The following is a 22,605-nucleotide window of genomic DNA, read 5'->3' as shown; positions in this document are numbered from 1 at the left end:
TGTACCCATTGACCAACATCTACCCACTTTTTCCCTCCCTCCAGCCATGGGCAACCATCTCCCTGCTTCTATGAGTTTGCCCCCATAAAGGGGGCAAGGGCAGAAGTGGGTAGACCTAGGTGGAGGCTATTACTGTAATCCAGGTGAAAGAGGATGATGGCTAAGACCAGGAGATGAAAAGGACTCAGAGGCTGAATATGCTGTGAACGTAGAGACAACCAGAATTACTAACAGATTGGTCATATTTACAGTTATCTAGGATGTCTAAGAAACCACCCCAGACGTAGTGGCATAAAATAATCACTTCATATGCTCGTGGATTCTATGGGACAGGGCATGGTAGGGACAGCTTGCTTCTGCTCTATGATGTCTGGGGCCTTGGATGGGAAGACCCAAAGGGCTGGAGGTGACTCTAACTCTCCTGGGGGCTGGAATCATTGGGAGGTGCCTTCACTTATATGTCTGGCACCTGGGCTGGGATGACTTGAAATCTGGCCTCAACCGGGATTGTTGAGCCAAGCACCTCCGTGTGGCTTGGGCTTCCTCACAAAATGTCAGCTGGGAGCACATGTTCTGACAGAGCCAGGTGGAAGCTGCATGGCAGCTGTCCCTTGTGCCACATTTTGTTGGTTATAAGACAGTCACCAAGGCAAGCCCAGATTTAAAGGGAGGATAATTAGACTCTACTTCTTGATGGAGTGGCATGGTCACATTGCATAAGAACATGTAGGACATGAGATATTGTTGCAGCCATCTTTTGAAAACGTAATGTGCCATAGCCATGGAATGAGAGAGAAGGGAGGTGTCATGGATGATTCTAGAGCTGTTGGCCCCAAAGGCTGATGGTGGTCATTTTGAGAAACATAGGCAGGCTGCTTTCTTGGGCCTCAGTCTGGTTATTCCACCTCTTTCACGAGGCTCACAGGAAATTCCCACATCCTTGATGTACCAAAAGACGCAGCCACTCCTATTGCAGCCCTTTCCCCTATGTCCGTCATTTCACTTCATGCTGTTTTGGGTGTGAATCAAAACCTCATCCCTTGGTTTCCCCATAGGGTAGACAGACCTCTCTCTCTCTCTCTTTAACTTTCACTTTTTAAATACCCTCCAGTCGATGTCAAGTTCAGGATGAAAAACACTCCTTTGCAAGTTCTGTGTATATGACTGTGGTAGGCAGCCTTCAAGATGGCCTCCAAATGATCCCTACCTGTTGGTATTTATGTCCTCGTGTGGTTTCCTCCCACAGTGACTCAAAGCTGGTCCATGTGATAAATAGAGTAGAGATCGTAGTTTGTGATTTGTGAGGCTAGATCATACAAGGCTTTGTGGCTTCCATTTTGGCCTATGCCATGTTGTGAGGATACTCAATCAGCCCTTGGGAGAGGCTCACATGGCGAGGAGCTGAGGCCTCCTGCCAACAGCCATGGGAGTGTACCATCGTGGAGGAGATCCTCTAGCCCCAGCCCAACTTTCTGATGACCGCAACCCTGGGCAACATCTTGACTGAAACCTTATGAGAGATCCTGAGCCAGAACCACACAGGTGCTCTTGAATCCCTGAGCCTCAGAGACTGTGAGATAATACATGCCTACTGTTTTGTTTTTTTTTGCGGTACGCGGGCCTCTCAATATTGTGGCTTCTCCCGTTGTGGAGCACAGGCTCCGGACGCGCAGGCTCAGCGGCCATGGCTCACGGGCCCAGCCGCTCCGCGGCATATGGGATCTTCCCGGACCGGGGCACGAACCCGTGTCCCCTGCATCGGCAGGCGGACTCTCAACCACTGAGCCACCAGGGAAGCCCCCTACTGTTTTTTTAAGTCATGAAGTTTTGGGGTAATTTGTTATGTAGCCACAGTGAGCCTAAAACTTCACTGTGGGAATGTGGGAGTACTTAGTACCGATTACTTTAACGTCTTGTTGTAAATGTCAACCCCTCTGGGAGGCCTCCCCTGACCACCTCTCTACATTAGCCCCCATCCTATCCCTTTACCCTGTTTTATTTTATTTTAAGATAATACTTAGTTACTATTGGAAATAAAATAAAAAACCAAACCATATTGCTTATTTCTATATTTCTTTATAGGTTTATTGCCTCTCCTGTCTCGATTGAAGTTTCATGAAGGAAGGAGCTTATCTATTTTTCACCCAGGGCTTGGTGCTGTGTAGGAACTCAAATGCAGGGGCTGTTGTCATTGTTATTTCTATACATGAATCCAAACTGGGGAGAAGAATAAGTGTGTGTGTGTGTGTGTGTGTGTGTGTGTGTGTGCGCGCGCGGTCTGTGGTGTTCCCCTCAAGATAGATTTGCATGTTCTTGACTTTTAAAGAAAAAAGGAACTGAGAAAAACCCTAGTCACTTGAGTTGAGGACACAAGGAGAAGAAGCTGTCGAGCTCTGCCTGCTTCTTCTCAGGCTCCTGTGTTAGCTGCAGTCATGTGCACCCTGTATACTAACTCTGAGGGCAGAGACCTGCCAGGTATGGCCCTGGCCAGGCATGGGCTGGGGACCAGGGGTGGTCAGGACCCAGGTTACAGTACTCCCACCTTGGGGCCAGAGACCAGGGTGTGAGGGACAGAGGAGGGAGTGGGCTGGGCTCTCACTTGCCTCTCCTCTGGAAGGGCCCAGAGAAGAGGATGAAGATGATTATGAGAATACGGCACCGCCGTACAAGGACCTTCCTCCCAAGCCAGGTAAGAGGACCTCTCAGAGGCCAGGTGAAGAGATGTGTGATTTGAGGGATGAGGTTGGGGAACAGACTCCCCAGGGGGAACTAGCTGGGCACTGCAGACATACATGGTCAGCCTGCCCACACTGGGCACCATGATGGTGGGAGTATCCATGCCTCCACCCCGAGGCTCTCTCAGTCTGATGGGGGAGGCAGTTTTGGGCATAGTCTTGGGTGAGCAGGTCTGAGAGGGGAGGGATTATGAAATTGGGGAAATCCTGAGGGTAATTGAGGGATCTGCCTGCACTAGTGGGAGGATTCGGGGTCAGATGAGGGGACATTGGAGTGAGACTTGAGGGATGAACAGGAGTTTGTTAAGAAGAGAAGCCCAGAAAAGAACTGGTGGATGCAAAGGCCCCGAGACGTGAAAGCCAGTATTTCAGAAGCTGTGAGTGGACTGTTGTCTCTCCAACCTCTTCGCATTCACACCCAGGGCCCAAATTTGCCTTTAGACTTGGGTGGTCCATGCCTGGCCAGGGACTCAACAAGAGTCCAATAAGTGTATATAAAAGTGGAGGCTTTGGGTCTAGTGGTTGGGACTGGGTGCTTTTACTGCCATGGCTTGGGTTTCACCCCTGGTTGGGGAGCTGAGATCTCGCAAGCTGCGTGGCAGGGCCAAACGAAAAAAAAAACAGTGGAGGCTTTGAGGTTTCCCTGAGTAAAATCCCACCAGGGGAAGCCCCTGGGCTCTGCTTTTTGACTGTCCGTCTCCAAATCCATCTTGGTCCCAGCATGGTCCCCAAGCCCAACCCGAAGACCCACCCCATCGCTGTCTTCAAGGCCACCCCTTCCCCAAATTTAGGTCCCACCCCCATCTCCAAATGCAGCCCCATCTCCAACCCCTCTCCTGTCCAAATCAAAACTATCACCAAGCCCCAACACAACTACAACCCAACCTCAACTTCTCCCTCATTCCCCAATGCAGCTACAGCCCCATTCTTCATCCCGACTACACCCTGAATCACAAACCTACTCCCATGTCCATCACTATCCCTGACCCTTCTTCAACCCCATCATCTCAATCCAAACCCTCATCCCAACCTTAACCTTGACTCTATTCCCATACCCAAACTCACTTGTGTCTTTAACTTAGGGGGATCAACTGTCCCAGTTTGTGCAGAGATGAAAGATTTCTTGGAATGTGGGACTTCCTGTTTTAAAATTAGGAAAGTCCTGGGTCATTCAGGATGGTTGGTCACTGTATCTTAATCCTGTCCCTATCCCTAAGCCCAATTCCATTCTCACGCACAACCCCATCCCTAACCCTCCATCACGATCTCAATCCTGTTTCTTTTTTCTTTTTTTTGGCCACACTATGTGGCATGCGGGATCTTAGTTCCCTGACCAGGGATTGAACCTGTGCCCCCAGCAGTGGAAGTGCGGAGTCCTAACCACTGGACCGCTAGGGAAGTCCCTCTTTTTTTTAAAAAAAAAAATTAATTAATTAATTTTACAATAGGTCCTTGTTGGTCATCTATTTTATTTTTATTTATTTATTTAAAAATATTTATTTATTTATTTGACTGCACTGGGTCTTAGTTGCGGCATGCGGCATCTTCCTTGTGGTGTGCGGGCTCTTCATTGCAGCGTACAGGCCTCTCTCTAGTTGTGGCATGCAGGCTCCAGAGAACGTGGGTTCAGTAGTTGCAGTGCGTGGCCTCTCTGTTTGTGGCGCATGGGCTCCAGAGGGTGCGGGCTCAGTAGTTGCAGTACGCAGGCTTAGTTGCCCCACGGCATGTGGGATCTTAGTTCCCCAACCAGGGATCAAACCAGCGCCCCCTGCATTGGAAGGTGGATTCTTAACCACTGCACCACCAGGGAAGTCCCAGTCATCTATTTGAAATATAACAGTGCGTACATGTCAATCCTGTTTCCATCACTGCCTTTCCACCTCATTCCCATCCTTGGACCAGCTGTAATGCTGAACTTCTCTTCGCCAGGTTGGACGGCTCCACCAAGGCCTCCAAGGGCAGGTGAGCTGGGGCTGGGGGTACAGGAGACCCAGTGCTGGCTTTATCCTGATCTGGGCCTGAGCAACCATTCCTTCCTCCTCAGGAAAGAAAACAGAGAACCCCCCACTTCCCTGCAAGCTCCTGAAGAACACAGGTGAGCATCTAGGGCTGGGACCTTCCTGTTCACTTGGCTGAAGCCCTGCTCTGCATGACTGTTGTCTTTCTGACCCCTTCCAGGCCTGAACCTCACCCCTGTCACCTGCACAACTCCTCAACTGGGTGAGCAGTGGGAATACCCATTATGAAGCCTGAGAGCGGACACTTGGAAGTCCTCCCTCCAGTCCCCCAATTCTGACCAAAGAACAAATCAGAGGGCTTGGGGGGAGGTTGTTGATCTTGGAAGACGAAGCCTTTCAGTGACTTCTGAATAAACCTCTCTTGCCTTTCTCCCAGGCACTGATCTTGTACATCCTCCATCCCAGCTGCCTATAGCCAGTAAGTCCTTTAGGTTTACCTCTATCTCCCCTCTCATGGTGGCCAGTGTATTTGAGACCTATAGCTCTGGAGTGAGACCCTGGTAGAGAAACATTTCCTTTCAGAAGCTCCTCCTTTCTGAGTCTAAACCAGACCCCCAGGGACCCAGGATATCCACCAGGTACTCTTCAAGCCCTACCTCCTGCTTGCCTATAAGTTATGGGAAATGTTCTCTGCCCCAGATGCAAGGGTCCACAGCTTGGGCCACCGGGGAGCAGCTTAGGCAGGGGCTGCTGGAGTGTAGAAGACAATGCATCCAAATGTTAAGAGAAGAGCTGGGTCCAAGTTATGCGTGACCTCTCCAAGCCCTCAGTTCACTTATTTGCAAAATGGGAATACTATTTATATCTACGTCATAAGGGTGAGGAGCCAGTAAAATAATAAGGGTGTGACAGAATGTGTGGCGTATTGTATATTCCACAAATGCTCTGGGCTTCTGTAGGGTTTTCTCTCCCTGATATTCTCTTGCTGACCCCACCTGGTGATATAGTCATGACCGTAGTCATTTGCCCCCCTGCTCTTGGAGGAAAGCTCAAGGGTCCCTTCCTCACTATCTGAAGCACCAGCATCAGTCTCTCTGTCCCCATCTCTTCCCCCCAGCAACCCCAGTGCCCTGGATCAGTCGGAAGTCCGGAGGTCTTAGGTGTTACCAGGAGGAGAGACTGATGGTGTACGTGTGTCTGCTGGTGGTGGTGTCACTGCTCATGGGCTGCACTGGTCTGGCTGTTACCCTGATTAAATGTGAGTAAGGTGAGGATGGGGCATGCAGAGAAATTGGGGGAGGGGTATGGGAGGACTTGGGCTCAAGCTGGACTCCTTCTCACAGACCGGGAGGTGGTGGAAGAGCTGAGGATGTTAACCTTTCAGCAGATGGCATGGCGAGCAAATGGTGAGTGCTTTCAATCAACCCTTCAAACCATGCGTATTGAGCACGAACATGATCCTCACATCCAGCTTCATGACCAACCCCAATGCCATCTTTGCTAGGCACTGTGCTAGGTAGCAGGGTGGGGGATGGGTGGGTAAGATGGTAAACACATCAGACATGGTCTCTGTCCCTGTGGAGTGTGTGTGTGTGTGTGTGTGTGTGTGTGTGTGTGTGTGTGTCTAGACCTCCACTGTCCAATATGGCGACCATGAGTCACTGTGGTTGTTGAGCACTTGAAATGTGGTCATTTTGGATTGAGATATATTGTAAGCCTAAAATACATACGGGGGGCTTCCCTGGTGGTCCAGTGGTTAAGACTTTGCCTTCTAGTGCAGGGGGTGTGGGTTCCATCCCTGGTCGGGAAACTAAGATTCCACATGCCTCGCAGCCAAAAAAACAAAAATGTAAAACAGAAGCAATATTGTAACAAATTCAATACTTTAAAATTGGTCCACACCGAAAAAGATCTTAAAAAATATACATACAGATTTCATGGGAATTCCCTGGAGGTCCAGTGGTTAGGACTCGATCCTTTCACTGCCTTGGGCCCGGGTTTGATCCTGCTTGGGGAACTAAGATCCTGCAAGCCGCGTGGCACGGCCAAAACAAAAAAACAGAAAACCACAAAACAAACAAAAAAAAACCCAACCAAAAGATACATGTTTCAAAGCTTTGCTACAAAAATAATGTCAAATATATCAATAATATTAATAATGATAATCTTTAATATTGATTATACACTGAAATGCTAATATTTTGGATATATTGAGATAAACAAAAACGGCATTCAATTTAATTTTACTTTCTTTTGACTTTTAAAACACTAGAAAATTTAAAATTACCTATGTGGTTCACATCTTGCTTCTGTTGGACAGTACAAGCATAGACAGCCATTTACCAAATTATCATCCAAATGAGGGTAAAATTCCAAGTTTTGATGAATAGCCCAAAGGAAGAGGAAGGCAATTCTATGAAAAAATCTAACAAGGGGTCTTGACCTTATCTTTGGGAGTGTCATATAGAGTTTCGCTAGGGAAATGGTACTGTAGCTGTGTGAAGGGAGAGAAGGAGTTAACTTGGTAAGGAGTTCAGGGTCTCAGGCATGTGCAAAGGCCCTGTGGTAGGAGGCGACATAAGTACAAGGGAGGAGAATGGTGAAATTGGGTAATTGAGAGATGATGGATTCTTGGATGAGGGTTGTGGTTGTGGGGATGAAGAGTAGTAGGTGGAGTGGAAAGATTTAGGAGGTAAAATTGACCAGACTGGGGATGAGTGAGTGAGAATGGTGGTGAGTGAGAGGGAAGAGTGTCAAGGATAACATATATGTTATCTATCTATCTGTCTGTCTATCATTTATCTATCTAATATTTCTGTCTTGTCCAACTGAAGGGCCATCTAGTGATGGCCCTGGGGAGTATTGGGAGAGGGCAAATTTGTGTGAAAGTAGTGGGAACACATACATTAGTTGTAGAAGAGGCTTTCAGTATGATTCCTGAAGTCTGAAAATTGCTCCATTCCACAATCCTTCACCCCACACTTCAGACCAAGCCACTCTTCCACTCAAAACCCATCAATGGCTTCTCACTGCCCGGAGTCCAACACAAAACCTTTAGCTTTGCATTTAAGGACCCAAACACCAGACCTCTTCCCACTTTGAGCTCAAGCTCCTGTGAGGTTCTGCTTGACCTCTACTGCACCAGTCTTTCCCAACATGCTTGTCCCTGGACCTTTGCTTCCAAGGTGGCTCCTGCCTACTGAGCCTCTCCATCCCCTTAGAGATACGGAATCACCATTTTCCTTTAAAACCTACCTCCTGCAAGAAGCCCACCATCTTTACTCTTCCCCATGCCTCAGGGATTAATCTCTCCTTGGAGTCACATTAGGGCTCTTCTTGGGCACTGAGCATGTGTTTTTGAGTTTTACCACCACCCACTAGAACACGGGTGCAGTGGGGGAACAGAGCTCTTGCTGTTCTCTGGTGTGTCTGCAGTCAGTGATGGGTAGGTGGGTAGATGGGGGTTTGGGTCTCTAACCCTACAGCCCATCCCTTCTGACAGTGACTGGCATGGCGGGGCTAGCCGGCCTGAAGAAGGACATTGAACGAGTAAGAGCTGACACCAACCAGTCCCTGCTGGAACTTCGGGGCTTATTAGGTGAGTGGGACTTGGGGAACTTCCCTGAGATGGGGGACATGGCAGAGCTGCTACACTGCATAAATCCATGGGAGTGATTCTCAGTGTAATCTATGTGAGTGGTGCCCACCTGGAGCGGAGCAGTGCATAGCCTGCACAGCTGTACATGGCATACCATGTACATTACTCTGGTTCTGGGCCCACTCTGACAGAATCCTATCTTGTCCCCAGACTGTACCAGGGTCACCTGCCCTGAGGGCTGGCTCCCTTTTCAGGGTAAGTGTTACTACTTCTCTCCAAGCACCAAGTCATGGGATGAAGCCCGGAAGTTCTGCCAGGAGAATTACTCTCACTTGGTCATCATCAGTAACTTTGCTGAGCAGGTGAGCTGTCCCTACCAAGCCCTTGAGAACCAGCAGGGCCAGCCTGCCTCTCTTCTAGGATTTACATATCCTTCCCAGGCCTGGATGTAGAGAAACTGGAATTGCTTTTGAGTCACTAAAACTTTTTCTTCTTTAATAATATGTTTTATTTTTAAATTTATTTTTAATTAAAAAATATTTTTGGCTATGTTGGGTCTTCGTTGCTGCGCGCGGGGTTTCTGCAGTTGTGGCAAGCAGGGGCTACTCTTCGTTGTGGTGTGCAGGCTTCTCATTGCAGTGGCTTCCCTGGCAGAGCATGGGCTCTAGGCATGCGGGCTTCAGTAGTTGCAGCACACAGGCTCAGTGTTGCGGCACGCGGACCCTAGAACATGTGGGCTTCAGTAGTTGTGGCTCATGGGCTCTAGAGCGCAGGCTTAGTAGTTGTGGTGCACGGGCTTAGTTGCTCCATGGCATGTGGGATCTTCCCGGACCAGGGATCTAACCCGTGTCCCCTGCATTGGCAGGCAGATTCTTAACCACTGCGCCACCATGGAAGTCCCCACTAAAACTTTTAATATGAAGGTTAAGGGGGTATGCTTTGCTTGAGTTCAAATCCTGATTGTGTTTACTTATCCTCTCTGAGTCTCAGTTTTCCCTCTAACATGGAGATATAATATAATGGCTATCTCTTAGGTAGCACTTTCTATTCTCTAGGCTGTATTCTAAACATCTTACATGCATTCACATAATTCTAACAACAGCTATATAAATTAGTGTGTGAGTCAGGAGACGTTATGTTATGCTGAAGTAACAGACAGTCCCTATAGCTCAATGATGGAAGTGTATGAGGCAAGTCATACACTGACTTTTAAAACTTCTACCTATGTGCACTCACAAAGAAAGTCCCATGGGCACTGCTATGTTTTAAGATGCAGGGAAAGATGGTTTCATCAATGTTTATGTAGAAGGAGAATTGGAATATGTGTAAATAACTTTAATGACTTAATACTACCAAAGCTAAGTGGTAAGACCATTTGTACACAGTATATATCATTACATATCAGTACTTCACAGATGGGGAAACTGAGGCATATTTCACTTAAGCAACTTGCTTGTTACAACTAGTAAGTGTCAGAGCTAGGATCTGAGCCCAGGAAGCTGGTTTCAAAGTCCATGTTCTTGGCCATAAGCTTCATAGCACTATTTGATTAGTGTTTGCATGGTTTATCTTTTCCCATCCTTTTATTTTTAACCTGTCTATGTCATTATTTTAAAAGTAGATTTCTGGCTTCCCTGGTGGCACAGTGGCTGGGGATCCGCCTGCCGATGCAGGGGACGCGGGTTCGTGCCCTGGTCTGGGAGGATCCCACATGCCGCGGAGTGGCTGGGCCCCCGAGCCATGGCCACTGGGCCTGCGCATCTGGAGCCTGTGCTCTGCAACGGGGGAGGCCACAGCAGTGAGAGGCCCGTGTACCGCAAAAAAAAAAAAAAAAAAAAAAAAAAAAAAGTAGTTTTCTTGTAGATAGCATATAGTGGGGTCTTACGTATCTATTTTAAATTCAATCTGACAATCTCTGGCTTTTAATTGGTGTTTTAAGACCATTTACATTTAATGTAATTATTGATTTGGTTAGATTTAGGCCTACCATCCTATTTTTTTCCCTCTATTTAAAAAAAATCTTTCTGTTTCATAGCATCATTTGTATGAGTAGGTAGTACAGAGGGGTTTTTTTTGAGATTAAATTAAATGATGTAATTTAATTAGATGTAATAAGATGATGGGGAGGTATAAGTCATACTCCCTAAACTCAGGTGCATAAGAAATATAACTTTGTTTTCTTTAAATGACTCATTTCCTGCCTCTTTTGAACTCCCATTATACCAGGAGGGTGGAAATTTTATCTGTCAGTTGAGATCTTCTATCTTTCTTCTGAGTAGGAACAGCTTATATGGGGTCAAGGCAGAGGGTAGTACATGTCTGGTCCTCAAGGTCTTTACTCCAAGCTGGTATCCACTGGGACATGCACTGGATGAATGATCCTGGACAAATTACTTAACTTCTCTCTGCCTCAATTTTCTCATCTATAAAATGGGGTTAACAATCCTTGCTCCAGTAGGTCACAATGAAGATCAAATGAGATATCTGTGCAAAGTGTGTAGATCACTTATTAACTTATTAATTCAACGAACACTTTTTGAGCACCTACTATGTGCTAGGCACTATTGTAATTTGATGGACCAAGCAGCTCTTTTCTCTTTCTGGTTTCCTGATACTTCTCTGGGGCTTTACCCAGACAACAGGGTCGAGGTACACTCTACTTTTTAGAGTTTTCATACCCATCTGAGATTTTGGCCATCACCTCGGACTCTACCAGGGAATGAAATGCAGAGCCCTCTTTCTGGCACCCACCATGTCTACATCTCCATAATTTCCTTCACATTGCAATCTTTCCTCTCTACCTTTTAGGGAATCTTGGTCTTGAATAAGGTTGAGTGAATGAGATATGATTTGCATACAGTAAAATGCACAGATCTTAAGTGTACATTCACTGAGTTTTGGCATATGTATACACCTGTGTAACTGTCAACCCAGTCAAGATTTACAATGTTTCTACCACCCAGGGAATTCTTTCATGCCCCTTTCCCAGTCACGCCACCCCCACCCTAGGGAACTACTTATCTGGTTTCCCTTACCATAGATCAGTTTGCCTGGAGAGGAGTTGCTTTAAATCATGATATTTTCATTTTCTTCCAAATCTTTTGTCTTTTGCCCAAGTCCTTTCTTTTCTCCCAAAGGCCTGGGCTTTGGAAATATAAAAGCCAGGAATCCCCATTCCTTTCCTTCCCCCGTCACCCAAGTTCTTCTGCCTGGATACAGATGAGGACTGCAGGGTGGCGTGAAAGTACCAGGGAAATCAAGATATCACTTATTATTATTAAAATGTTCCTTAAATTATATAATGTTAAATGTTAAGATGTCATAGTACTTACTGCATGTCAGACACTGTTTCAAGCTCTTTATGCATACTAATTCATTCAACCCTCTCAATAACTCTATGAGGAGGTAGCTACTATTATCCCATTTTACAGAGGTGGAAACTGAGGCACAGAGTGGTTCATAGGTTTTGCAAGAAGGTGGCATGACTATTACCACTGAACATGCTCAAGTGGGAGGAATGCGTTGATCTTGTTCTGCATGCCATGGGGACTGGGAAGGGTATTGAGGTGGCACTCACAAGCCCTAAATGTGTGTGGGACAGAGCAGAGGGTGTGTAGGACAGAGCAGAGGGTGTGTAGAAGAACTGATGCCTGAATGAAGTTTGTACTTGCAGAACTTTGTGGCCAAGGCTCATGGCTCTCCTCGGGTATACTGGTTGGGGCTGAACGACAAAAACCGTGAAGGGGACTGGAGGTGGCTGGATGGGTCACCCATCACTTTCAGGCAAGTATCCAGGGCTCTTGGGATCTCTCTTCCTTGTAAGTCCTTGTGAAGTCCAAACCAGCAGATTCTTTAGAATTCCAGGCTGAGCTGGACTGGGAGGCACAAGGGTGCTTTTTTTTCTGATAGGGCTTCTGGTGCCTGTACTTTAATTTTTCCTCCATTGAAACATCTCAACCTTTAGCACAACTGCTCAAACATATCAAGTCCCCAGACCAATGGTTGGGGGGAGAAAAAGGAAAAGGAGGCATGGCTATAGGGCAAGAGGAAGAGGAAGAGGAAGATTTTGATTTGCTAAAAGGATAAACAGGATTTCATTTTTTGGGCACTCTTTATATTAGCTCATTTATTTAATCTTCTTAATAATTCTGTAAAGTGAGTACCATTATTCTCTCCATTTTGAAGGTATGGAAAATGAGGCACAGAGAGGTTAAGCAACCTTCCCAAGGTCAGACAGCTAGCAGGTGGCAGTGCCACCCAACCTGGCTTAAAACTCTATGCTCTTAGCCATTATGCTTTACTTTCTCAAGGAGTGTATGTATTTGTATTTTAAATAAATATTAACAAATTGTCCCCCATACTGGTTATACCAATTTATTCTCTCACCAGCTTGACTATAATTTTTTGCCCACACATTCATCAAACTTTTGGAATTTTGTTGGTTTATATGTAGGTGAAAAATGGAAACCCAGTGTAGTATTAATTTGCATTTCTCTTATCCCTGAGGTTGGGTGTATTTTCATATGTTTAATAGCCATATGTATTAACTTTTCTGTGAATTATCTATTCATATCTTTTGTGTATTTTTTATATTGTGGTTTTGGTCTTTTTCTTACTGATTTCTAGGAGCTCTTTCTATATTAGAGATATTAGTGTTTTGTCTGGGGATTTTATTTTTTATTAAAGATTCCTGGAAGGAGGCAGAGCTCTGCAAATTGAGATGTCATGGCATGGTGTGGCACTGCAGGTGCTCAGCTCACATCCCTTCATGGGGCTGGTGAGGGCTCCCCCCAGCAGGGGGCACTGACTGCTAAAAATTCACAGTTATGCTTTCTCCAGAGAGTTGACTTCAGCTGAATGGAAGCCTGTTCAGCTAGGAGTTTACTCCACTCCCATTGGGGTCATGCCACAGACAGTGACCAGTTAAGAGAAGCCTGGACCCCTTGTTTCAAGTTGGAATAACTCTGTGGTGCTATTCAAATTTCAGAGTTTCCTGTGGGATCAGGCTGAGGCTAGATCAGGCTGAACCTACATCCTTGCTCAATTCTATCCGCTGCCACATCCTTTTTCTCTCACTCACTATCTCCTGAGAACAGCCCTTAATAAATCCTCTGCACCCGAATTGCCAAATCTGGCTCTGCTTTAAGGGAACATGACCTAAGACATTACAATACCTAGAAGGTTGGGAGGAACCTGGTGTAACAGAAGTGTTCTTTGGAAGAGGAAGCAGAAACTGACCAGATGCAGGAAACTGATTCAGGAGCTGGGAGAATTTCTGGTGAACAGGAGGTGAGGCTGAGTTAGAACAGACAAGCTGCTGGGGTGAAGGGGATAATACAGCATGTTTAGGTAATTCTGAAAGGCTGAGAAAAGATTTGGATGGAAGAAAGAGCCCTGAACAATGAAGGCCTTTCTTTTTCTTCCGATAGTCTTTTTTTTTAAATTAATAAACTTTATTCTTTTTTCTGTTTTCTTTTATTATTATTTTTAATGGAAGTATAGTTGATGTACAGTATTATATAAGTCACAGGGATATAATATAGTGATTCACAATTTTTAAAGGTTATACTCCATTTATAGTTATTATAAAATATTGGCTATATTCCCTGTGTTGTAAAATATATCCTTGTAGCTTATTTATACTTAATAACTTGTACCTCTTTCTCTCCTACCCCTGTATTGCCCCTCCCCACTTTCCTCTCCCCACTTGTAACCACTAGTTGGTTCTCTATATCTGTGAGTCTGTTTCTTTGTTGTTGTATTCACTAGTTAGTTGTATTTATTAGATTCCACATATAAGTGATATCATATAGTATTTGTCTTTTCCTGTCTGACTTATTTCACTCAGCACAATACCCTCCAAGTCCATCCATGTTGTTGCAAATGGCAAAATTTCATTCTTTTTTATGTCTGAGTAGGACTTTATTTTTTAGAGCAGTTTTAGATTTACAGAAAAATTGAGAAGAAGGTACAGAGAAGTATTTCCCATATTCCTTCTCTCCCTCACACTTTTTTCTATTATTAACACCTTGCATTAGTGTGGTGCATTTGTTACAAATGATGAACCAATATAGATACATTATTATGGACTAAAGTCCATAGTTTACATTAGGGTTCGCTCTTTGTGTTGTACATTCTATGGGTTTTGACAAATGCATGATGTCATGTATCTACCATCACAGTATCATATAGAATAATAGTTTCACTGCCCTGAAAAATCCCCTGTGCTCCACCTATTCATCCCTCCCTATATGCACTTTTTCCTTTATCCAGCTTTTGGGACCCACAGGAACCCAACAACCTCCATGATGAGGACTGTGCCAGCATGAACAAAGGTGGCACCTGGAATGACCTCTCTTGTGACAAAACTACATATTGGATTTGTGAGCGGAAATGTTCCTGTTGAACCCAAGAGCTGAGGTTGGGTGGGGGTCCGTACCCGGTACCCCTTGGCTTTTGGACATGAGAACCTCCTGCCCTCTGAGAACTGATGTGGACGTGCCCAAGATGGAACCAGCAGCCTGGATGTAGCGAGTTCCCTGGGGTGCAAGTCAGATCATTTCTAGGGCGAGGACTTGGGGGCTTGTTCAGTTGGATGGTGTCTTAGTCTGTTCAGCCTGCTGTAACAGAATACTGTAGAGTGGATGGCTTATAAATAACAGACATTTATTTCTCAAAGTTCTGGAAGCTCGTAAGCCCAGGATCAAGGCTCAGGGAGATTCAGTGTTTAGTGACGACCTGCTTCCTGGTTCATAGATGCCATCTTCTCACCATGTCCTCACATCCTGGGAGGGGCGGGAGCTCTCTGGGGTCCCTTTTATAAAGACACTAATCCCATTAATGAGGGCTCCACCTCCATGACCTAATCACTCCCAAAGTCCCAACCTCCTAATAGCATCACATTGGGGCTTGGAATTTAACATATGAGTTTTTTTTTGGGGGGGGGACATAAAACTCAGTCCATAGCAGATGGTGAGCTGGAGAGACACCAGGTCTTGGTAATGGTATCCCAGTTCTGGGGTCTGGAGGAAAGTCACCAAGTCCCTGGCTCTTAGGAAATGATACTGATTCTGGGAGCTCCAGGTCTGGCACTGACTGAGCTGGAACAGAAAATACCCTGGCTCCTCTGGACCATGATATGCTGGGACTGGGATTCCTTACTGCCTACTTGATGTGGACCAGCTTCTGGGAAGCAGGTGGGGCAAAATTATTCCTGACATGAAGCTTTTTCGATGTCCTGGGTGAGGTCTGCCCAAGCTAAGTGGTGGAATCAGACCTCTGCCAAGACACGGAACTTCTAGAAAGACAGACCAGCTGAATCATCCAGTGTGGCAGGCCACGTCTTGGTCAGATCCTCAGGACAATGGAGATATCTACCCACATGTGCCTTTAGGCTGTTTGTTGGTCTGTAAAGCTCTTTGATGAAGTAATTCACTTGACTTATGAGTGGATCTTCTTGGGCTATTAGCTCCTGCAATGTTAAAGCTTCTCAAAATGCCAATTCATTGTGTGGTCCTTGCCCACTGTGTCAGTTTGCTGGGGCTGCCATAAACTGGCTTAAACAACAGAAATGCATTGTCTCACAGTTCTGGAAGATGGAAGTCTGAGATCAAGGTGTTGGTGTGGCTGGTTTCTGGTGAGCTCTCTCTCCTTGGCTTGTAGATGGGCTGTCTTCTCTCTGTGTCTTCACATGGTTTTCCCTTTGTAAGTGTCTGTGTCATAATCTCATCTTCTTTTTTTTAAAAAAAAATTTATTTATTTTTGGCCACACAGCACGGCTTGAGGGATCTTAGTTCCCTGACTAGGGATTGAGCCTGGGCCCCTGCAGTGAAAGTGAGGAGTCCTAACCGCTGGACCACCAGGGAATTCCCATTGTCTTCTTCTTTTAAGGACACCAGACATATTGGATTAGAGCCCACCCTGATGACATGATTTAATTTAATTACCTCTTTGAACACTTTATCTCCAAAGTCTCCACATTCTGAGGTGCTGGGGGTTAAGATTTTAACATGTGAATTCTGGGAGCGGGGGCACAATTCAACCCACTAAATGCCAGAGGTGTCCTTCCCAGTCATTGTGCTAATCAAAAACACTCCCTAGGGTTTCCCTGGTGGCGCAGTGGTTGAGAGTCCGCCTGCCGATGCAGGGGACACGGGTTCGTGCCCCGGTCCGGGAAGATCCCACATGCCGCGGAGCGGCTGGGCCCGTGAGCCATGGCCGCTGAGCCTGCGAGTCCGGAGCCTGCGCCCCGCAACGGGAGAGGCCACAACAGTGAGAGGCCCGCGTACCGCAAAACAAACACAAAAAACAAAAAACAAAAAACAAAACAAAACAAAAACACTCCCTAGAGGGCTGGTACTACCCCCAGCTGAGCACAGCTCAACACATCAATCTCTTTAGACAATCCCTGCATTTGTGTCCAGGGGTGGGTACAAGCCAGTGAATTTATTGATCAACAAGTGCCCTTGACTAACAGCACAATAATTCCTGTTTTGACTGAGAGCGGGGTGGGGTGGGGTGGGGGTGGGGGGATTAAGGCAAGGAGGCTCTGAGCAGGGGAAGCAGTGGGAGCAGGGGATTGGCATTCACTTCACTTCCTGTTCCCTCTGTACTTGTCTCCTCCCACCTCCACACCTGCCCCCCAACTCATCAGTATCGAAACTAACCCTCCATATGGCCCATATACTGCAGAGTGGGTGGGCATCCTGTTCTAAGCCCTCTACCCAGGGGAACTTTCGCCCAAGGAACTGTTTTTCTGGGGTCAGGGGAAGTTTCCTCATCTCAGAAGAGGAAACTTCAGTTTCCCCAAATATGTGTGTTGAGAAATGGGGAAGCAGGGGGGCTGTGGTCACATCTCTGAGTCACACTGTGGGGGAATGGTCCACAGTGGAGCTGGTCCAAACCTATCTCCCTTCTGCATCTCTCATGATTGTCTAATTTCAGGTAGAGAGGAAAACATGAAGGAGGTCCTCTTTACCTCTATTTTTTAAAAAAATTATTTATTTAATTAATTTATTTTTGGCTGCGTTGGGTCTTCCTTGCTGCCATTGGGCTTTCTCTAATTGCAGTGAGCGGGGGCTACTCTTTGTTGCGGTGCGGAGGCTTCTCATTGCGGTGTCTTCTTTTGTTGTGGATCATGGGCTCTAGGCGCGCAGCCTTCAGTAGTTGTGGCGCACGGGCTTAGCTGCTCTGCAGCATGTGGGGTCTTCCAAGACCAGGGCTTGAACCTGTGTCCCCTGTATTGGAAGGTGGATTCTTAACCACTGTGCCACCAGGGAAAGCTCTCTTTACCTCTTTGGGTCTAGGGGACCAAAGGTTGGGCATTCTTGGTGGTTAAAAAAAAAAAGCCATGATTAGTCAAGCATATATTATGCACTAGATAGATGGAGTAGCTCTCATTTAATCTTCACGATGATTTTGTGAGGTTGGAATAATTACCAACCCCATTTTATAGCTGGGAAAACTGAGGCCCAGAGGGGTCTCATGGCTTGTCCGTTGTCATTTAGTGGATAAGTGGCAGAGATGGTATTAGGACTCATTCTGTGCCTTCAGTGGTTGATCTCTCTCTGTAGCACCTGCTGCCATTCAAGGGACTGTCCGTAAACCTGAATTATCTCTGAAAACTCTAACCTTGTAGATCTTGCCTCAGCCCACAGTTATAGGAAAGGAACAACATGATATGATAGACATCCTGGACTGAGGTAGGAGAGCAGGAGTTGGGTTCTGAGTCTGTTGATAAATCATCTCTGTGGCTCTCCTGGGGCTATTACAATAATGCAGGTGAGGGATGATGGGGACCAGGGAGCTAATTGTGAAGGCAGGAAGAATTCTAGATCTATTTTGAAGATACAGCTAGTGAGATTTGCTGATGAACTGGATGTTGGGTGTGAGAGAAAGAGAAGCCTAAAGAATGACTCCAGGTTTTCAGCTTAATTAGTAGGAAAGAAGGAGTTATCGTTACTAGAGATGGGGAAGAAAAAGTACTTATGCTAACAACACAGTTAAATTTAGGTGGTTCATGAACTCCTGCCAAGTTCTAAGAACTTCTCTTGGGTCAAGGATAGAATCTTGTATGTAGCAGATGTGCTCATGCCCTGCTTATATCCTTAGTCCTCACATTTTCAGTGACTTCTGTTGGCCAGCAGCTGCCACTGGAAAACACCTTATCTGGCAGAAGGCAGGTGAGAAGCATCAGGGGGAAAATGCTTCCTGGAACAATCCTCAACCAAAGCCTGAACTTGGTATACACATGCCCCAGCTCCCTCATCCCTCAGGTGAGATGAGTCTGAGATGCAGGTCCCAAGTGATTGCCCAGAGGTCCCTGCTGGGATTAAGCTCCCATCTTGTATTGGCTTCCTTTCTTCCCCTGATTCACTTCTTTGCAATCCTGCTGGTGTTCACTGGGATCACCTCCAAAATAAACTACTTGCATTAGAATCCTTGTTTCAGAATTTGCTCCTGGGGGAGCCCAAACTAAGACACTATGGGACAGGAGAAGATGAGATTGCAATATGATTCTGGTTTTCCTGGGATGGAGGGGTTTCTGGGATGCAGGACTTTTAGTGCCAAATCTGGGAAAGTCCAGGGCAAACTGGGATGAGTTGACCACCCTTATAGGAGGACAGTGTGGTGTTAGAGAAGCCAGGAGAAGAGAATGCTTCAAGAAGGAAAGGGGATAATGCATACACAGATAAAATCATCATGTTGTACACCTTAAATATATACAAATTTTGTTTGTTAATTATATCTCAATAAAGCTGGAAAAAATACCTAAAAATACTTGATTGTCAAAAAAGAGAAGAAAGGAGGACCAACAGAGTGAAATGTGACCCAAAGGTCAAGTTAGAAAAGACTGAGAAGCCATCAGTGAACTTAGCACTGAGGAAGCATTTGGGACATTGAGTCATTCTTGGGTGTGTTGGAAGCAGAAATCAGACTGCAGTGGGCTGAGCAGTGAAGGGTGAGAGGAAGTGGGGACAGCAGGGTGTAAACAAATTTTCTAGAGTTTTGGCTATGAAGAGAAGTAGATAGAATGGTTATTGTAGCAGGGGGAACTTCTGGGGTGGAAGAGACCTGAACATACTTCCTCCCTACTCTTCCAACCTCTACCACCAACTATTCCCATAGTAGATCTCCTGGGTCTCCAAGACTGATCGTTTTCCTTCATGATTTTCATCTTTTGGCATTTTTTTTGCTCTTTTTTTTCATTTTTTTTGAGATATTTCTTCCACATGGTCTTCTAACTCACTAATTTGTCTCTTAACAGTGATCATCCTCTTCTTTAATTCATCCAGTAAAATTCATCTTTTTATTTATTCCCTTTTTATTTGGTTCCATAGAATGTTTTGGTGCTGTACTTGAACCTCCTTGCATTCTTCTTTTTTATTATTCTTGTTTAAAGTTGTTGTCTGTCTACTCCAGCAGCTTGATTTTCCTGGGTGACAATTATGTTGGACCATCCTCTTTTTGGCTGTTGGGGACCTCTCACGGGCTGTCATTTTTCTTTGGGGCTCAGATGTGGGGGTTGAGAACTCTAAGTGGTAACAGTTTCCCAAGTGATGAAAGGAGATGGATTCTTCACTGCAGGGGTCTATGTGTGCACTAGGCAGGTGTGCAGAGGTGCCTCCTTGCTCCCCAATCTCCTTGCTTTCTTCTAGATTCAGGAGCAGAACTCCTTTTGGAGTCCTTGGGAGCCAGATGGATCAGACACACACACACACAGGAGTGATGCTGACCTTATCCCAGGATGTCTGTGGACCCTGGTAGATCAGACTCTTCATAGGATGAACTGCGTCTGATTTCCACCCAGAGCATTCTTCAGCTTACCTTGGAACTTTCCACCTGGTGCATAGGGGAGACATTTCAACCGCAGATTTCCCTTTGGGGATCCCCCCAGAGATATCACTCTCATGCCCACCCAGCTGCCATGGGTCCCAGCAGACTTTTGGTTCAAAGAAGCAGATATATTAAGGTAGAGAGTGGAGGGGAACTGAGATGTGTGCAGATGGCCATTTTCCTAGAATCTGCCATCTCTCTTTCTTTATCATGGGGGCCAGCAAACTATAGCGTTGTGTGTGTGTGTCTCAAATCCTTCCTGCAGCCTGTTTTTGTATGGCCAGTGAGCTAGGGATGGTTTTTGTATTTCTAAAGTGATATACACATATATCCCTTTACACACATGTCACACAAATGTATTTATGTCTGTCTGTCTATCTATCACCTATCTACCTATCTATCACTATATCTAGCCTGAAAAGTCTAAAATTTCTTTTTACAGAAAAAGTCTGCTCATCCATTTTTTAAAAAAGTATTTGTTTATTTATCTATTTATTTATTTGGCTGTGTTGGGTCTTAGTTGTGGCATGTGGGATCTTTCATTGTGATGCATGGGCTCTTTGTTGCCGCACAGGCTCTTCTCTCTAGTTGTGGTGCGCGGGCTCTAGAGTGCACAGTCTCAGTAGTTGTAGCATGCAAGCTCTCTAGTTGTGGTGCATGGGCTCCAGAGTACGCTGGCTCAGTAGCTGCACACGTGGGCTTAGTTGCCCCGCAGCATGTGGGATCTCTGTTCCCCAACCAGGGATCGAACCCGTGTCCCCTGCATTGGAAAGTGGATTCTTAACCACTGGACCACCAGGAAAGTCCCGCTCATCCATCTTTAGCATATTTAAATGCCACTGAGGAATGTGAGGATGTGAGAGAGATGGAAGACTCAGGAGAGAGAGGAGATAATCAATGGAGAAAGGTCCCCAAAGAGGCAGGAGGAGACAAGATCCAAAGCACAGCGGTGGAGGTTAGTTTCAAACAAGAAGAGGGACCCTCTCTGCCATTGTGGAAGAACGGAGGAGATGATGAGAATCAGTGGGGGAAGGAATCAAGGATGAGTGTGGATGTGGGTATAATTGTAAGGGATGTCAGAAAGTTGAGGGAGTTTTCATAAGCTGGTGTTTATTTTCTCTGTGAAGTAAGAGACAGTCTTCTACCTTATATAGAGAAAGGGGATGCAGATTGGGGAAATAACTGAAAAACTAGAACTCCCCATGTGGGGAAGTTGACCAGGGAGAGGAAGAGTGAGTTCCAGGTAGCCTGGAAGGTCTTGTTTAGACCAGAAAACACACATTTGTATTGGCTCCTAGCTGAGTGATTCTGAGAGCTCACTGCCTTGATGGAGAGCAGAGAAGAGACAGGATTGGTTCATAAGGAAGGATGCTTTGGACTGCAAGTAACAGATAACCTGACCCAACTGGCTTAACAAAAAGAGTTTATTTGTCTTACATATGAAAAAGTTCAAGGGTTGGTTCAGCAACCCAACAGTGTCATAAAAGCCCAGATTATTTCTGTCTTTTCACTCTTCCACCCTTAGTATTTCCATGATATCGTCTCTCCAAGCCTCATATTATTATATGATAGCAGCTAAAACTAGGAAGTAATCGGCAAGCTCTTCTTGAATTTGTGTTTGTTTTTATCAAGGACAGAATATATGTTCCAGTAGGTGTTTCTTATATCTCAGTGGGTAGAATTGATCCAAATGCCCATCCCAAACCATTTGCTAGCAAATAAGAATAAGATCACTATGGTTAGTTTATACCAGGGTTTCTCAACCTCAGCACTACTGATATTTAGGGATGGACAGTTCTTTGCTGTATATGTGGGGGCTGTCTTGTGTATTGTAAGATATTCAACAGCATCCCTGGCATCTGTCACTTCGGTGTCAGTAGCATCCCCCCTTGCCCCAGTCATGACAACCAGAGATGTCTCTAGACATTGCCAAATGTCCCTAATGGTGGGGATAAATCACCTCCAGTTGAGAATCACTGGGCTGAGACCAATCTCAATTGACCTCTGGACCCAGGTACAGTGCTATCCCAAATATGAAAACAATCAAGGTTCTGTCAATAAGGAACATGTGATGGTGGTGATGGCTACTGAGTAGACAATCCACAGTGCCTGCCATGATTGGGCCAGTCCTGGATTTGGGTTTTCCCAGCTAAATATAGAATCAGAATGAGGAAGCAATGGTGTTGAAAGCATGGGAGAGGATCATTTGACATGGTTGATCAAGAGATTTAGCCTGGATAAGGCAGGAGGTAAACATGATGGTTTGAAAGAAGCTGATGGTTTGAGGGACTAAATGAGTTTAAACTCATTTAGTTTAAACTCATAGTTTAGAGCAAGTTTAGGATGAGATAGAGCAAGAAACTGAAAAAAGGCCTTGAAAAGGGCTTCTTTATTTACAAAAAGTCCAGGGAATATTTGCAATGGTCATGATTTGTGTATCCAGGAACAAGCATTGATTGAACACATCAGTGAAGAGAAG

At 45.6% G+C, this 22,605-nt stretch overlaps 1 protein-coding gene across 5 annotated transcripts; it reads left to right on the top strand.

Moving 5' to 3' along the window:
• The first annotated feature begins 2,361 nt into the window (after positions 1-2,361).
• Positions 2,362-16,786, top strand: CLEC17A (C-type lectin domain containing 17A). Of its 5 annotated transcripts, none has more exons than XM_029218868.1 (12): positions 2,362-2,475; positions 2,618-2,689; positions 4,665-4,697; positions 4,780-4,830; positions 4,914-4,955; positions 5,130-5,171; positions 5,811-5,951; positions 6,037-6,099; positions 8,196-8,291; positions 8,502-8,653; positions 11,965-12,074; positions 14,565-14,697. In XM_029218868.1, the coding sequence occupies exons 1-12, from the start codon at positions 2,433-2,435 to the stop codon at positions 14,695-14,697; spliced, it is 978 nt and encodes a 325-aa protein (XP_029074701.1). In that variant the 5' UTR covers positions 2,362-2,432. The 5 variants fall into 5 exon arrangements, with proteins under 5 accessions (XP_029074701.1, XP_029074700.1, XP_029074696.1 ...); XM_029218867.1 differs by having other exon boundaries at positions 4,638-4,697; XM_029218863.1 differs by having other exon boundaries at positions 2,387-2,689; positions 4,638-4,697; positions 14,565-16,786.
• The last annotated feature ends 5,819 nt before the right edge of the window (positions 16,787-22,605 follow it).

Source organism: Monodon monoceros, unplaced genomic scaffold (genome assembly GCF_005190385.1).
Source record: "Monodon monoceros isolate NGI ecotype Baffin Bay Population unplaced genomic scaffold, NGI_Narwhal_1 Super_Scaffold_12, whole genome shotgun sequence".
Taxonomy (NCBI): Eukaryota; Metazoa; Chordata; class Mammalia; order Artiodactyla; family Monodontidae; genus Monodon; species Monodon monoceros.
This window is presented reverse-complemented; position numbering and strand designations above follow the sequence as displayed.

What these genes read in the sequence shown, in the direction of transcription:
- CLEC17A (XM_029218863.1), top strand. Translation starts at nt 2,494, where the DNA reads ATGGGCTGGGGACCAGGGGTGGTCAGGACCCAGGTTACAGTACTCCCA. An exon ending in ACCAAGGCCTCCAAGGGCAG is followed by an intron (nt 4,698 to 4,779) that starts GTGAGCTGGGGC and finishes CTTCCTCCTCAG; the next exon opens with GAAAGAAAACAGAGAACCCC. An exon ending in ATCCCAGCTGCCTATAGCCA is followed by an intron (nt 5,172 to 5,810) that starts GTAAGTCCTTTA and finishes TCTTCCCCCCAG; the next exon opens with CAACCCCAGTGCCCTGGATC.